At 43.1% G+C, this 17,540-nt stretch overlaps 1 protein-coding gene across 18 annotated transcripts in view; it reads right to left on the minus strand.

Annotated features, from left to right (window-relative positions):
• MAPKAP1 (MAPK associated protein 1) overlaps positions 1–17,540 on the minus strand; it is a 180,867-nt gene that overhangs the window by 155,267 nt on the left and 8,060 nt on the right. For 17 of the 18 annotated variants that reach the window (XR_014543994.1, XR_014543995.1, XR_014543996.1 and 14 more), the window contains exons 2-3: positions 8,445–8,771; positions 1,684–1,773 (exon numbers count right to left, since the gene is read on the minus strand). Coding sequence is in view for 8 of the 18 variants with exons in the window: in XM_083597002.1 (XP_083453128.1) it covers positions 1,684–1,773; positions 8,445–8,703 (349 nt within the window). In the remaining 10 variants the exon portion in view is untranslated. Of the gene's footprint in view, positions 1–1,683; positions 1,774–8,444; positions 8,772–9,291; positions 9,309–17,540 lie in introns of those variants that run through there. The other variant, XM_083597003.1, reaches the window with a different exon arrangement.

A 17,540-nucleotide genomic window follows, 5' to 3' on the forward strand; every position in this document is an offset into this window, starting at 1 on the left:
CCTGTATTATCAGCATGCAGGGGTTTTATTCCCCCCTTCCTTGTAGCACTCCCCAGTTTTTCTCCCTGCTCTCTCATAACACTAGAACTTTTGGACATGCAGTGAGGCTGAATGTTGGGGAGATTCAGGATGATAAAAGAAATGACTTCTTCACACAGAACACACTCCCACCGGAGGCAATGATGGCCACCAACTTATAAAAGAAAACAAGTAAAGGCTATCATAGCTACTAGCAATGATGGCTACGCTCTGCCTCAATAGTTGGAGGCAGCAACGCTTCTGGATACCAGTTGCCAGAAACCGCAGGAGGGGAGAGTGCTGCTGCTGTGCTCAGGTCCTGCTCAAGGGTTTCCTACCAAGGCATCTGGCTGGCCACTGAGAACAGGATGCTGGACTAGATGGACCATTGGCATGATCCAGCAAGCTCTTAATATATTCTCTTATATAAGTAGAGAGGCTTGGAGTCAACAATCCAGCCACACTGTAGTGTATCACACACCAATCAGCGGTCAGGATAGCCAACCATTAGGAGCCAATTCAAATATTGATGAGGGCACCTCAGAGAAAGAGGGAGGGAGGGAGGAGAGAGAGTTGGCATACTATACTAGCTAAGAGACTGAGCTATGAACTCTTGGCCTCTCATCTGTAATATAGGGATAGCAATGCTGGACCTAACCCATAAATCTGGATTACTGAGCCACATATGTATGCAAATGCATCCATTTTAGAGTGCCAATGCCTAACTCTATCAGAATGTGAGTGAGAGGGCAAGGTTAATCTCCAACTAATTTAGATTTTTGTCAGTTACACCCTGACCTTTTTGTGATTAAAAGTTAAACATTAACCAGCTTAAAAACAAAAAAAGTACAGGGCTGTAGTCAATGTTGATCCTAGTCAGAGAATACCCACAGAAATTAATGGACATGGCTAATTTCGGTCAATTGGTTTCAGCTGAGTAAAGGTAAAAGACCCCTGACAGTTACAGTGCTGGGGTTGCAGCGCTCATCTCACTTTACAGGCCAAGGGAGCTAGCGTTTGTCCGCAGACAGTTTTTCCAGGTCATGTGGCCAGCATGACTACGCCACTTCTGGCGCAACGGAACACTGAAACCAGAGCAGCGCATGGAAACGCCGTTTACCTTCCCACTGGAGCAGTACCTATTTATCTACTTGCACTCTTTTGGTGTGCTTTCATATTGCTAGGTTGGCAGGAGCTGGGACCGAGCAACGGGAGCTCACTCCATCGCGGGGATTCAAACTGCTGACCTTCTGATCGGCAAGCCCAAGAGGCTCAATGATTTAGACAGTGTCTCCCTTTCAGCTGAGTAGGTTTATATAAATTAATGTACCTGAGTTAGTCACATTCATGAGTTTCCATGAGTCTGCTCTATGTAGGACTAACATTGGATGAAACCCATAAGAATTATAGCCAATATTAGTAGAACCACTGAAATTGAAGGACAAGAATAACAAGTTTATTAATTTCTGTGGGTCTACTCCATTTTTTTCCTGATCAACATGACCTCATCAGATGCTTTGACCTTTTTCGTTTACATGTATTTCTGCAAACCCAAGTGAATGAAACAATTACAAACAAAAACCCAACAACAGTGTGTGTGTGTGTGTGTGTGTGTGTGTGTATGCATGTGCGTGTGTTTGTGTGTGTAAAACATATTCTTCTTACCTGAATAAGATGTGTTCCTTTCCTTCCACTGCACATTCTTGCATTTTATCTGATTTTGCCTCTCTTTCCGTAGCCGTTCAAGTCTCTGAGCTTGAAAAAGAAATATTATGACGATAAGTTTGTCAATGAAAGTTTACTATAAACAAAAGACATAATTAACTACCTTTCTATGAATAAAGATGTTTTATGCTGCACATGTAGGGTGTGGGGGGGTGCGGGAGAAAAGACATAAAATTTTTAAAGGTGGCACCCCTGAAAAGCAAATACCAACAAAAACATGAAAATCTTCTTGATTTATAATTGAAATTAGAGGATATAAAACATTAATAGAGATCATAAAGATAGTATTAACATGGAAGAGAATAATAAAATGTGAAAACTTCTGTGATTAATATGACATTTCATTATATAAATCATTAATAACGGTCTTAAAGGAATTTTAATGCACAAATGAACTGAAGTGAATATTACATTACAGGAATAAAATTACTGTTATGAATTACTCTCCCCGTTTCAAAAATTAAAGATAAATGAACTCAGACTAGACTATTAAAGTTTTAAATATAAAATCCTTTATCTAAAAAAATCATGAAAATTATAAAATGTCAACGCTATATAAATTAGCATAGCTTTTTCTTCAGTGTGCTGAAACAGTTTATAGGTAGTAAAAATAAATGATTTGTATCTTCACAACATTAGTCAAATCTTAAAAAATGAATATCATTTTTCCTTCACATATTTTTGACTCCACATCCGAAAATAGGACACGCTCAAATAGGTGAAATATCAACACCCGGGAGACCGAGCCCTCCTCGCCTGCTTCAAACCCTCCTTATGGTTTTAAATGTCAGATTTATTTCAGGAGAGAGAGGGTGTTGGGGAATGTCAATTTAATAAGCAGGTAAAGAAGACTACCTCAAAAGGCAGAGACTAAATGGCACAGCACCTCACTGCAAATAAAGGTCCCGGGCACAGGAAACAAATTCTTCCTTTTTTCTTTTAAAGCAAGAGAAAGATGTAGACTAATTTACCAAAAGCATGCTTAGGAAGGCAATCCTGTGCATGTTTAGCAAGAACTACATCCCCTCTGAAATCAGTAAGGCGGTTGGGCTTTAATTTAATTTATTTGGATAATTTTTTAACGCAGCGGTTTACAAGACACTAAGTGCAAACAAAACTATAAAACACCCATTATAAAAAATTATAAAAACTGGAAACAAAACCACCAGTAAGTGGTTTGTTTTAATTACAGAATATGAATACAGCAGCAACTCCTAACAACTCTGTAACCTTGAATAACTGGAACTGCTGCAGGTCTGCAGATATTGTTAGTTCAGTGTGGTGTTCTGTAATATGTTTTAAATTTGCAAACTGCCTTTGGCCTGTTATCTGCCTGGCAAAGGGCAGTACAGAAACTCCTAAATTATTAGGATAGAATCAATCTAATCAATCTGTTTTAGGCCCCAGCATTAAATAAATTTAAGAAAGCTCCAAAATCTGACGCACATGTACAAAGCATTTTTTAAAGACCCAAACAAAAACAATACTCCTCCCACTCTGCTCTGCTCCTCCCTTCTTCCCGCCCTGGGCGGCCCTGACCTCTGCCTGCACCTCAGTTAGTGTGTTACACAGAGCTGGGCCTCTCCTCCTTGCCTGCTTTCCAGCAACCACTGTAAGCTGCCCAAGGGAGGAGGCAGGCAGCGGCAGCCATGGAGAGGCAACGGGGTGCTCCCTTGCAGCCACCACTATCACCGCCATTGCTTCAAACAAGCACTGGCTCATCTTCCTGAGCTTGATGGCAGCACTGGCAGGCAAAACAGGGACATTCTGGGATCAAATCAGAAGCCAGGATGTTTTTCATAATTCTGGGACTGTTCCTGGAAAATAGGGACGCTTGAAAGGTATGGTAAAGGTAAAGGGACCCCTGACCATTAGGTCCAGTCGTGGCCGATAAAGCACATCTCGCTTTATTGGCGAAGGGAGCTGGCGTACAGCTTCCGGGTCATTTGGCCAGCATGACTAAGCCACTTCTGGAGAACCAGAGCAGCGCACGGAAACGCCGTTTACCTTCCCGCTGGAGCGATACCTATTTACCTACTTGCACTTTGACGTGCTTTCGAACTGCTAGTTTGGCGGGAGCAGGGACCGAGCAACGGGAGCTCACCCCGTCGCGGGGATTCGAAACGCCGACCTTCTGATCGGTAAGTCCTAGGCTCTGTGGTTTAACCCACAGCGCCACCCGCATTCCCTAAGGGTATGGTAGTTCTATCCCAATAAAAGTGCCATGAGTGCCAGCACAACCTAGCTGCCAAGAGCAGCAAAAAAAAAAAAAAAGGTGTTGTTGGTACTCTTTACCAGTGTGTGCAATCACTAAAACAAAAGAGCACACTGAATGAAGGCAAATTTTTACCTTTGTGCTAGTTTCTAGTTTCTGCACACACTTCTCTATCCTCCACCCAAGCAAGGAAGAGGCATTTTCATTGTTCAATGGCACCTTCCAGCCAGGCAAAAAAACTCAAGGAGCATCTGAAGAAGAGCTTTTCAGGGATGTGGCCTGGACAGGGCTGGATTACCCATTAAGCAAAATAAGCTTGTGTTTAGGGCCTCAAGGGAAAGTGGGGGGGGCACCACAGAAAGTTCTCATTGCTGGATTTTTAACATTAATAGTCACAAATTGCTCAGCTGAGCATTCGTTTTCTTGGCTAAAGTATATTAAAAATTCCAACAGAACAACTATGCAACAAGGTAGGCCGAATGCCTTATCTCTACTAAGTATAGAAGTAGATGCGTTACTTAAGATTGTTTTTGAGGATCTGATCAAAGACTTTGCAATTGGAAAAAGTAGGAGAAAAATAAATTGGAAGTATACAAAAATTAAGATCATTTTCCATCTTACTGTAGGTTTTGTTGCATTTCAAAAAATAAGTTTATTTTGTGGTTTATTATTTATATTTTGAATTAAATATATATGAGGGCACCAAAATCTTTTAAGGTTTTGAACCTCTAAATGTATTGATTGAGTCCTGGGCCTGGGAAAGTCACACAAGCCAGGAAAGAGGTCTAGAGCAGCATTTCTCATTTGAGGGCCATGTTGCCCCCTGGGGGCCCCAGAATATTCCAAGGGGGTCACAGATGAAAATCTAATAAATGAGGGCCACAGCATGAGATTAGGGGGGCACTGACTAGAGGGAAGTGAGAAGTGAAAAAAACAGAGAAGTAAGTGAGAAAAGAAAAAAGAAAACATTCATGGCATTTCCTATTTTATACTGTATTGGGTAGAAGCAGTTCTTAGTCAAGTGAATTATTTACTCAGCCTAAAATGGAATCACCTTAACAAAATGGACAGAGGTGATCTTTGGTTATCCTAGTTACACTTCAATCTAAAGCGTTAAAATATCAGCTTCAGTGACAGCTTAGGTATTTTCTTCCCTTATTCCTCTACATAAAAAATGTGCTACATTACTTATTTCAGCAAAATGTGCTTCTGAGCTCTAGGTGGTGTTGTATTACCTCACAAAACCAAAAATTTAGATCATTTGGTCTCTTATAAGAAACACAGAACTATGTTCCCCCTGCAAATACATGGGTTGTGAAGCTGGTTTTTTTAAAAAAGCAAGTTTAGATAAACCACAGTTTAAGGTTTCAAAATAGGTCACTATACCTTTTCTTCAAAACACTGCAACAAACCACAGGCACAATTTCAGTTTTTCTGTTTTAAAGCTTTGTTTCATTTTTTACTGGACTCTTGTTATATTTTGATACTATGTACTGACTTTCTGCTCGTGATTTTATGATTGCAATTCATATGAACTGCTTAGAGTAGTGGTAACCAATTAACTTAGTACAGAATACCACTTATTTTTTCAAAAGTCAAGCCATGGACCCCCTGCTTTTGAAAATTTTGGTATGTCTATGGTAGTTTTTCTTATGTGACAGACCCCTGGATGGATTACGTGGACCGCTTGTGGTCTGCAGACGACCAATTGTGAACCACTGGCTTAGAGATTTTGTAATATTAAGAAGTATAAGTTATTACAATGAATGGAAATGAAATAAATGATCATTTCAGATACAGTGGTACCTCGGGTTAAGTACTTAATTCGTTTCGGAGGTCCGTTCTTAACCTGAAACTGTTCTTAACCTGAAGCACCACTTTAGCTAATGGGGCCTGCCGCTGCCGCCATGCCACCGGAGCACTATTTCTGTTCTCATCCTGAAGCAAAGTTCTTAACCCGAGGTAATATTTCTGGGTTAGCGGAGTCTGTAACCTGAAGCGTATGTAACCCAAGGTACCACTGTACTTTGATCATTCCAGAATTTTAACCACCATATACTGTAGTCATTCTCATAATACTGGAGCTTGCAGGCAACCCATGCACTTGAGGGCTGGGTAATTTCAAACAGACAAAAAGAAGCACTGAATGTAGAGTACGTAGCTAAACTAGGGGAATTCACTCTCACAAGATATGATACAATTTGTGGGAGCAAATTATACAGTTTAACTATGGCCGCCAGATGGCTGCCAACTTGGATGGCTTTGACCAGATGCTTGGAAGTTGTGGCTGGATGGTTTTGTGGGAGCCGATTGAAACTAAATCCTTCAAAGACAGAGGTCCTATGGCTAGGTCGGGATGGCATGGGGATGAGGGACCAACTCCCTTCTCTTGCAGGGGCCCAATTAGTGCCAGTGCCTTCCGTTAAGAGTTTGGGTGTAATCCTTGATGCCTCCCTTTCCATGGAGGCACAGGTTACAGCAACAGCCAAGGCAACATTTGTCCACCTTCGCCGCATCAAGCAGTTGGTCCCTTACCTTTCCCGCCCCGACCTGGCCACAGTGATCCATGCGACGGTCATCTCCAGGCTGGACTACTGTAATTCGCTCTACGCGGGGCTGCCCTTGAAGCTGTCCCAGAAACTCCAGCGGGTACAGAATGCTGCAGCGAGGCTCCTCACGGGGTCTCTGCCATGGGAGCATATTCACCCAGTGCTTTTCAAGCTGCACTGGCTCCCAGTGGAGTACAGGGTCAGATTTAAGGTGCTGCTTTTGACCTTTAAAGCCCTTCACGGCCTAGGACCCTCGTACCTACGGGACCGCCTCACCCGGTATGCCCCACGGAGAGCCTCAAGGTCCATAAATAACAACACCCTAGTGGTCCCAGGCCCTAAGGAAGTTAGATTGGCCTCAACCAGAGCCAGGGCCTTTTCAACTCTGGTGGAACGCTCTGCCTCATGAGACCAGGGCCCTACAGGATCTGATTTCTTTCCGCAGGGCCTGTAAGACAGAGTTGTTCCGCCTGGCCTTTGGCTTGGAGCCAATTTGATTCCCTCCCTCCCTCTTTTTCTTTTTTCTTTTCCTTCTCCTCCTGCGATGAGGCTACATTTTAATATTTTAATGTTCCATTATTTTAATGTTGTATTTTAATTTTGTTTTTAAGTTGTAATCATTCATCTTGTTTTTATTATTGCTTGTAAGCTGCTCTGAGCCCGGCCTTGGCTGGGGAGGGCGGGGTATAAATAAAATATTATTATTATTATTATTATTAAAGGAAGCTGAGACAATTCAAGGAGAATACAGCAGCCAGGATGGCCAACATGGTGGTGCCCTCCAGATGTTGTTGAACCACAGTTCCCATCACCCCTGCCCACTGGTCATGCTGATGTGAATAGCAGTCCAGCAGTGTCCAGCAAGGGCACCATATTGGCTACTTGATAGCTGCATTCCAGCCAGTATCCAAGCCAGTTATGTAGCAGCAGCTGGGGACTGCAAGTGGGGAGAGTATTATTGCCCTTTTGTCATGCCTGTGGGCCTCTGGTAGGCCATTGTGAGGACAGAGTGCTAGATGATGACCATTTGGTTTGATTCAGCAGGGTTCTTATGTTTACACGGGGCAACTGCACAAAGAGGCAAATGTTCCAGGTTCTATAGTCCTGGTAAGGTCAGACTCTATATCCATCCAGTTAAGTAGAATCTACTCTCTGGGCGGCTGTCAACAGCACTCAAAGGTCTCAGCTAGAGGTGTTTCCCATTACCTAATGCATTATCCTTTTACCTGGGAAATGGAATGGATTGAACCTGTGGCCTTCCAGATGGAAAACTGGTGCTCTACCACTGAGCTACATTTATTTATTAATAAATAAATGTATACTGCAAATTTCAGAAACAATATCAAAAAAGTCTACAACAACTACATATATAATGCAAGAAAAAACACATATAAATTTAAAATCATAGTCCACCAGCTATTGCAGAAGATGTATTGTCTGCATAACCCTGGTGGCAGAGAAGAATTATCAGCAAATGTTTAAAAGTTAAAGCAGAAGATGTCTGCTGAATTTCTATCAGCAGAGTATTCCCACGGACTGGCCTGATGGCACTGGTTTTATGTTGATGTCAAGTAAGTCTCACCAATTCAGAAAGATGACAAACGATGCTCAGTGATTGAGCTGGGATAACCTAGACCTAAACCGTTCAGGACTTTGTAAAAGAATACAATGAATCTGAACTTGGCTCAGTAGACAGGCAGCCATTATGTATGTTTTAACAATAGCGTCACATGTTGTCAGCCATATGCCCCACCAGCAGTCTGGTCACTGGCTGAAACTTCTGGAACAGGTCCGAGGGCAGCCCCACACAGAGTGCATTGCAGTAATCATTGTGTTTTAGTGGTCAGGTTACATGATGCCTCCTATACCGGGTTCCTTCTATAAACCATGAAATTCCTAGCTGAAGCCACCAGAGTTCCCAAGATGATCCCACTCACCTGTATTTGATCGCCTTCTAATACCGAAGTCCCAACTTGAGGTAATGTCGACCGACTGGGAGTATACGTAACCCTGAGACTCGCCATTGCTGCCCTGCGTTTCTGAGCTGTTGTCCCCATTGGCCGAAGTGGGCTGGAATTTCTCCAGGTCGACATCGTGGTCAATCAGGACCAGTTCACACATCCCTGTGTCATCGCTGGTCACATGTGACTGTCGGATGTGAGCCAGGATAATGGTTGGATTGTCCAAGAAAGCCATCCTGCATCCCAAGGTCTTCCGCCTTCTACTATCTTCTTTGCTCCATGCTGAATTGTAAACCTTTCTACCTGGGAAACACAGCACACACACAGAGAACTTTAGAGAAAACCAAGGAATATGCCCAGGTTCTATTCATGGAGGGTTATAACATAAGAAGAGCCCTTCTGGATCAGACCAAAAGCCCATCTACAACCAGAATCCTCTTCTGGCCAACTAGGCACCTACAGGAAGCCACAAGCAGGACCTGAGTGCAACAGCAATCTCCCCACTTGTGATTCCCAGCAAGATTGTGGAGGTAGAACACAGCTACTGTGGCTGTTCACACCATCCTCCATGAGTTTGCCTAATCTGCTTTTAAAGCCATCCATATACATTGGTGGCCATTATTACATCTTGTGGGAGAAAATTCCATAGTTTAACTTTGCATGAAGAAGTGCTTTCTTATGTCACTTCTGAATCTTTTAACATTCAACCTTTTTAGATGGTTTCAATATCTAGCATTATGAGTGGGAGAAAAATTTCTCTCTATCCATTTTCTCCATACTGTGCATTATTTTATAGACCTCTATCACATCTCCTCTTACTCACTTGTTTTTCTAAACTAAAAATTCCTGAATCTTGCAGCTGTACCTCCTGGGGGAGTTGCTCCAACTCCTTAATCATTTTGGTTTTCCAGCCCTGCAATATCCTTTTCAAGGTGTGGTAACACAGGTGAATGCAGTCAGACCATTGGGTCCACCTAGCTCAGTACTGCTAACACTGACTGGCAGCAGCTCTCTAGTGCAGACAGGGAACAGAAGAGAAAGAGAAAGAGAGCTGCCACAAAAAAACCCAACCTGACACTTACTCAACACTTGCCAGCCTGGCACCCAAACCTCACACTGTGTTCTCAACTTGCTACCCAGGAATCTTCTCTCTCCCTTGCCTCTCTTTCCAAGCTCCACTGTTCACACCATCTGCTCCCACCTTCCATGACTTATTGCTGTTAAGCTGGCACCGAAACCATGAGAGAAAGGGGAAGAAAAGCCTGCTAGTGCAGTGACAAACTCAGCAGTATTTCTTCATCCACCAAAGACTCCCCTGAAGAAGGAAAGCAATCCCCAGTCCCCTCTGCCTAATTAGGTCCAGAAATGAAGGAGTTGTGATTCAATAAGCTGTTCCTTCCCGAAATCTGAATGTGCACTCCAGCTTCCCTTGCTCAGTGGAAGGGGCTTTAATTTAAAGAGAGGGATGGTGTCCCAGGGCAGATTTGATAGCTCTCACAGATGTTTAATGTCAGGTCTGGAAGACTCTCAGGGCTATCCACTGCACATGTGTTCAACTGGAGTTGTAGCACTTTGACACCTTTGGAGACCCATCCTATCTCATGCATTAAATGCTGAAAGGGACTACACCAGCTTGGAACTGAGGTAGAGCCTGACTGCTGGATCAGGCTAAAGGGCCATGTATTCCAGCATCCTGTTCTCACAGTGGCCCCCCCAGAGGCTATTCAGAAGCACATAGGCAGGATCTGAGCACAACAGTGCTTTAGATTCCCAGCAACTGGAATTCAGAGGCATACTACCTCCTACTATGGAGGAAGAACATAATAAGACACCTACTGTATCAGGCCAATGGCAAATCTAATCCAGTATCAACAGTGGGCAACCAGATACTGTTGGGAAGCCCACAAGCCAGATGGATGTCTCAGTTCCTGGGAGGGCTAACAGGGTTGGCTGTTTATGCCCGTGGTTCTACAGGGGTATAGAAACACAAAAATGCAGAATGTGGTGCTGCATGGAGAACTCAGCTTCTTGAGAATATCAAAGCTCTTTTCTCTCCCAAGGTTCTAGACCTTATGATCATGAACATGTATGCTTCTGAGTCTGTACCCTGAAGTGTCAGAAACCAGTCGGGTAGCTGACGATTTCCAGTCATTGAGGGACTAGAGCTCCCATGCTCTTCATTGCTCCTTGGCCCCTTTCACACAATTAGCCAGGCTAGAACAAAACATTACCCGAAGCTGTAAAAAGTGCAGCATTATACAAAATACAAGGGGGTGTCCAAGTTATTTAGCAACTGTGAAAAAAAATGCCCAAAATTAAAATCATACACCCAGAATTGCTAGGATACACAATTACACATACACAATGTAACAGGACATAGAATGCTCCCTGTTTCCCAATTCTCACACTTATAAATCAATCCCTCAAGCAGTGTTTGCAGAAAGAGGAAATAATTCTATGAAAGATACTGAAAATGAAAGAACTTTGGCTCTGCTGAGATACACACTTTATCAACGAAGCAAGCAACTTATAAATTGAGCAGTTGTAAAAATGGAAGCAGTCGCATGTGTGTGGAAGAGACACTGGAAAGCAGGCTCATACTGGGGACTGCAAAGCCACACACCATTTCCCACCCGGTGCACCTAAATCCCCCCGAAGACCCAAGTGCCTGGCAAACCCCTGCTGGGCCTGGCAGACCTAGCACTGTGACTACAGCATGAATATTTGTATTAAGTGGATGGAAGCTATTGAAAGCACCTTATTTCAAGGGTGACAAGCCTACTCTATAGACACAGACACCAGAGCCGTTCAAGTAGAAAAGCTGAATTGGATTTTTACAGACTCACAGGCTCTTCACTATCTCCTTCTGATTTGGAAGAGGAAGAGCTGCTGATAAATGAAAGTCTGTGTTTTGTTTTTAAAGGAGACAAGCCTAGTTCAGACGTAAGAGCAAACCACAATTTGTCCTTACAAGCATGAGCTGATACCAGTCTTTGGCTCACATGCAAGGGGTGGAGTTTTAAAGAGTCTTTTCCTATCTTGCTCCTTGTTTTGTCTGATTTTGGAGAAACTTTGGTTTGTAAAAGAAGCAGTTCATTAACAATCCAGGGTACCAAACCAGGATCAGAATGCATCATTTCCTATTAACTTCATGCTATTTTTTAAAAGGTTACAAACCTTTAAAATAAAGGAATTGTTTCAGGCAAATCATTATTGTAAGAGCAGTCCAGCAGAATGAAGAATTACCTACTCTGGCATTCAGTTGCCAGTACTGACCAGCCAGATGCTTCTGCAGAGCTTTCCAAGTGTGGCATGAAGGCAAATGTCTCATTGGCTGTTTGGCATTCATAAGTATGTTCCCTTTGAACATGCACGTTCCATCTAACTACTGTGGACAATGACTGTACAAAGCCACAATGACTATGTTCAGCCTCCATTGTAGGAAGCAGTTACCCTCTAAACACAAGTTGCTGGGAATCACAAGTGGGGAGAGTGCTTTTGCACTAAGGTCCTGCTTTTGGGCTTCCCATTGGGACATCTGGTTGGCCACTGTGAGAAAAGGATGCTGGAACTGATGGGAAGAACTTTCTGAAAGTAAGAGCTGTTTGACAGTGGAACAGACTACCTTGGGAGGTGGTGGATTCTCCTTCCTTGGAGGTTTTTAAGCAGACACTGCATGGCCAACTGTCATGGAAGCTTTAGTTGAGTTTCTTGCATTGCAGGGGGTTGAGCTAGATGACTCTTGGGATCCCTTCCAACTCTACAATTCTTTGATTATATGACAAACAATGGTGACACATTAGCCACAAGCAGTCTGGCCACCGCATTTTGCACCAGCTGGATCTTCTGGAGCCATTCCAACAGCAGTCTCACATAGGGTGCATTACAGTAATCCAGCCTCGAGGTTACGAATGCATGGACTGCATTAGTCAGACCTCCTCCACCAGGTTTCCACCATAGCGATGATAGTAGACGGGCAGCAAGTGCAGATGCTTTAACAATGGTGTCACATACTGTGACTTAGTGAAAGGCAGAGAGGCAGCTTCCTATCTATGCCAACTCCCTTCCAAATCACCAGCCCTAATAATAAAGAATTCAGGACACTTAAGTTAACCATTCACATCAATGTGGCCTGAGAATGGAGAAGCTATGTCCAGTCAGCACAGGCAGGCAGCCCTCCCTGTGTTGCCATTTTGAGATAAGAGATTTATTTGCGGGGGGGGGGGGGGGGAGAAGGTGCTACCTGCTCAGCATTTGCCGGCACTGAGAACTTCAATAAAGTCTAAAGCACCTCAAAGGCCAGGAATGGGAAAAATAAAATAAAACAAACCGCCAAACTCCCCATCAAAAATTACTACTGCCCCATCAATATGTCATATAAATGCTGGTATGTTAATTGTGTATTTATAAGATTGTTAATGGTTAGTTAATTTACCTCCCACACTATTATTGTACTTGAAAATGATTTAATGTCTGCCGAGGGAGTTAACAACATGTTAACGGCAGATGCAGTGGCTTATTTATTTATTTATCTTAATCTTTCCATGCTGAACCCCGACTTCAGGATGCTTAACTGCTCTGGGCTTTCTTGCTAGGTTTCTCACAAATAGCTTGGCTTTCTTTCAGCTGCAAGGGAGTCAAGGGGACAAAAACAAAACTATTCAGCTTTGATAGTCGGATGGAAATGCAGCCCACCTCTGCTTACCAGATGTTTGGGACAAAACAAACAGAAGATGTCCATCAACCTATGGGACTGCCTCCCCTCATTATCCCTGCCCGGCAATTGTGCTGCTCAGGTGGGGCATTGTTAGAACCACATGCCCCAAAAGTGGTTTTAGTTTCCAAGCTCAATTCAAAATGCTGGTTTTGACCCATAAAGTCTTAAGTGGTTCAAGACTCTGGGACCCCATACAAGTTGACAAGGACCCTGCAATGATGACCTAGAGCACTTCTCCGTGTTACCCCTCTATGGAAGGTCCAGAGGGTGGCATCCAGCCCACCCCCTGCATGCAGAATGCTCTCCCCAGGGAGGCACACCTGGTACCATCTTCATTCAGCTTTAGGCAACAAGCAAATACTTTTCTCTTTCCCCAGGATTTTGGCTCTTAATTTGAAGGGTGGCATTGAGATCTTTTTTAGTGAGAATTTTATTTAGTTGTGGTTTTTAGCCTTTTTTCTGTATTGCTGTGATTTCATACTTTTATTGTGGTTTTTATTGGTTTTAGCGTAAGTCGTTTTAGGTTACTTTGGAAGAAAACTGACTAACAAATATAGTTAATAGTAATAACAGAGACAGGGCTTTTAGTGTTGCAGCTGTAGCCTTCTAGAATTAGTTATGAACTAAAAATAGACAAGGGCCTAGCGTCTTGATATTTAGGAGTCTATTGAGCACATTTTCTCTGTTTGCTTAAGAAAGCTTTCCCTGAAGCATGACCCAGTCATTTTATGGAATAATGTGGTGGCCTGGGAATCTGATTCAGAGGCTGAACCTGAGGAATCCCAGCCTGCACAGGAGTCCCCGCCTCCAGGGTCGGCTGAGCCAGGGCAGGGGCTTGAATCTGAAGGGCCCTCACCTGTGCTGGATCCTCAGGAGCAGACACCAGCTGAATCCGCTCTCTGGTTCCAGAGGTGATTGAGGACCCATTGCCTGCAGGTGCTCCTCTCCCAGCCCTGTCAGGAGAAGGTGAGGTTGCCTCCTGAGTTCCTGACCACGCCCGACTCCTCGCTTTGGACCTCGCTTCGCCCCTGATGGACAGCCTCCTTACCCTCGACCTAGGACTGGACTTAGACCATGCCGCAAGGTAAACCCCCCCCCAACCCCGGGGCCAGCACAAATAATAACTGTTCAACTGCATATATGGTTTTGTTGTCTTTAGTTAAATGAGCCTATGGGGTTTTTTGTATTTTATCTTTTTACACTGCATTGATAATATTTGGTTATGAAGTGGTTTATAAATCTGCAAATTACTATGTAACTAAATCATGCCCTGCCTTGTGGTGCCTTGGCTATGTCGTCTGATACAAAGCCAGGCTAGTTTGGTCTGACCCAGTAAGGCAGCCCTTTTATTTTTATTTTGGAACTTTCATCAGACAAAAGCTTTGATATTTAAGCACTGGGAGGGGAAGTGATCCATAGCACTAATAATAATAATAATAATAATAATAACAACAACAGCCCTGCCTGAACCTATGTTGCACCAGCAATTTGTTTTTGGGGAATGGAAGTTATCAATGACTGCATCATCACAAAGACAGAAGCTTTGTGACATTATACGAGTGTTGCAGGTCGACACAATCAAAAGCTGGTTGGCTACAAACAGAAATTGGAATTTGAAAAATAATTCCTTTCCTCCTTTTATTTCTCTTCAAATTGTAGCCTCTGGTCCCATGTGTTCAAAGAAAGTAAATCTGGATCCAGCTGTATCTGCTGGGCCATTAGTAAAGAATTATATTTTTTTGTGGGGAGGGATATGTACTTTTCTTTATACATGCATCGGTTTTGAAAGAGGTGTCACGTGAGCACAACACAATTATCACTATCTCAAAAATACAGCAGGCAAGGAGAACAAAACACGTTTATGTAAGTTAAAGGGTACCAATTCTGGATGCGGAACACCTCCTTTTAAATACAGGTTTGTGGTTTTACATCAGTGCCTTCAGTGTTAATCACATGACCAAGAATGACTACAAAACAGTGGCAGTGGAAGAGCAACAGTAGTGTGTTAATGCTAAGCAATGGTTTGTTTAGCTTAACTATGGTTTGTCTGAAAAGTCAAGCCCAGCCCAGCAGACTAATGAAGATTTGTTTTCTACCAGCAAACCACAATGTGGAAATATGGTTTATTATTGGCTTGTGAATCATGACAAGCTTTAAGCTATAGCTTAGTGCTATGTCTAAAACCAACAGCACCCATCACTGGTGCTCATGAAAGTATAACAACAGCATGAGGCAAGTGAGGCTGGAAGCAAACAAACCTCATTTGCACATTTGTGAGATGGCTCAAATCATGGCTTTAGGGTCATGTGTGAATGCAGTCAGTGGTTAAGAGCAAAGCAGCGCTGTGTGCAAATTTCACCTCACCGAGAGGCCTTCAGCAAGCCACTCTCTCTAGAGGCCTCAATGCCTGCCGTCCCCCATCTGAAATGTGGGGAGAATAAAACTGACTGAGTTGCTGTAAGAACTACATAGAAACTAGCTCAGTTCAGCAGCCAAATACAAGCTCTCTCCCAACACAGCCTGCCTTTTATACTTGTGATTTGGCTTGCCTTGAGGATCAGTGAGAGTTGGGGCAAAAATTCCTTAATAAACAAAACAAATGAATGCCTGGCTGTCCATTAGTACATATATAAAGCTGAAAATGTAGCACTGGCTATTAGAACATGGGTGGTAAGAGAGGAATATCTCCCTGTCAAGAATCACCCACTCCCCAAAAACTGATATTCAGTGGTAGACTGCGTCAGATGCTGGAAGGAGTATGTCGCTGTCATGACTAATAGCTATGAAGACCATTGGTGGTGTGTTTTGCTGCTGTTTTCTTAGGTTTTTTATGGGCTATTGGGTGGCTTTGATTGAAATGCATTGCTATTTTTTCTGATTTTGTCTATGTTTCCAAATGTTGTAAGCCACATGGAAATGCCTTATGTTTCTAAACAATGAATGGTGGCATAGTGGTGGTATAGTGGCTGGAGTATCAGATTAGAACCTGAGAGACCTGGGTTGAAATCCCTGCTTAGCCAAGAAACTCACTAGGGTGGCCTAGGGCCAGTCAGCATAACCTACCTCACAGGGTTGTTGTGAGGATCAAATTGGGAGAAATAGTATCATGTATGCTACCTTGGGCTCCTTGGAGGAAAGGAGAGAAATAAATAACAACAAAAATGTTTGTACTAGACAAGAATCCTCCATACCTGAGAGTGGTGAACAAGAGGGAGAAATGTAAACACATCAGAGCAAGGGATGAGACAAATTGTGCAATTATAGGAACTAGATACAGACTACCTACTTAAAAGAACTGTTGAGCTTGAGCCTTATCCCAAGTCAGACCACCGGTTCAGATAGTCCAGTTTTGTCTACCAGAGCAGTGACTCTCAGAGGTTTCAGGGAGAGGAGGGTCTATCTCAACCCTTTCCCCTAAGATGCTTTTTAACTGAAGATGCTATAACTTGAACCTGGGACTTTCTCCATGCAAAACTGAGCTATGCCCCTTCACTATGTTCCAACTCCTACATATCTGAGAGACAGAGGAAGGAAGGAAGGAAGGAAGGAAGGAAGGGAGGGAGGGAGGGAGGGAGGGAGGGAGGGAGGGAGGGGGGAGGGGAGGGGAGGGGGAGAGGAAGGAAGTCACCAATTTAATACATTTGTTTTAAAAGAAAACTTTTGAAAACAGCCTTAGAAATTGTAAAGCAGGAAAAAATGACTGTGCATAGATGTCTTTCAAAAACAGAATTGTAATCTACCACTGAAGATATTAGAGTCAACCAACTTTTATTTTTAATCAATTGGCTAAACAATTACAACTGAACACATTTGCTTGGGGTGGGGAAGTGAGCAGGTCCCATCTTAATCACTTTTACTAACTCTTTGAATCAGCTCAGTGTTGTAACTCCCAAAGAATCTTTTGTGAGTTCAGGGTCCCATAAATCTATTTGAACAGCTGTGGTTTGTTGACTGCCCAAAATCTACTTTTGCTGTCATAGGTGTACAGCAAACTAGTCAGTCAAACTGCAATGCTTTATTTACTGAGTTTGAGGATCAAGGAATACCACACAACCTCAGGTATTATATACCCCACCCCCCCATACATATATATACACACACCTACCTCTATTGCTTGTCCCCATCTTGTGGGAGCTTTGCTTGTCAATAAAGGAACTCCTTAGATCAACAGAGTTATCCTCCCATCAATATTTTAAGCAAATAAATAAGTATTTGGCTTGGGGGGGTGGGGGAGGGAGAAAATTGCAGCACTTATAAATTAGGCCAGACAAATCCGTTTCTCGACTCCCGCCTGCAAAGAGCATTCTATCAATATAGCGAAATGCTAATCTCCTAATTAACAACCTAATTAGGTA

The sequence above is a fragment of the Podarcis filfolensis genome (genome assembly GCF_964270895.1).
Source record: "Podarcis filfolensis genome assembly, chromosome: Z".
NCBI classification, from domain to species: Eukaryota; Metazoa; Chordata; class Lepidosauria; order Squamata; family Lacertidae; genus Podarcis; species Podarcis filfolensis.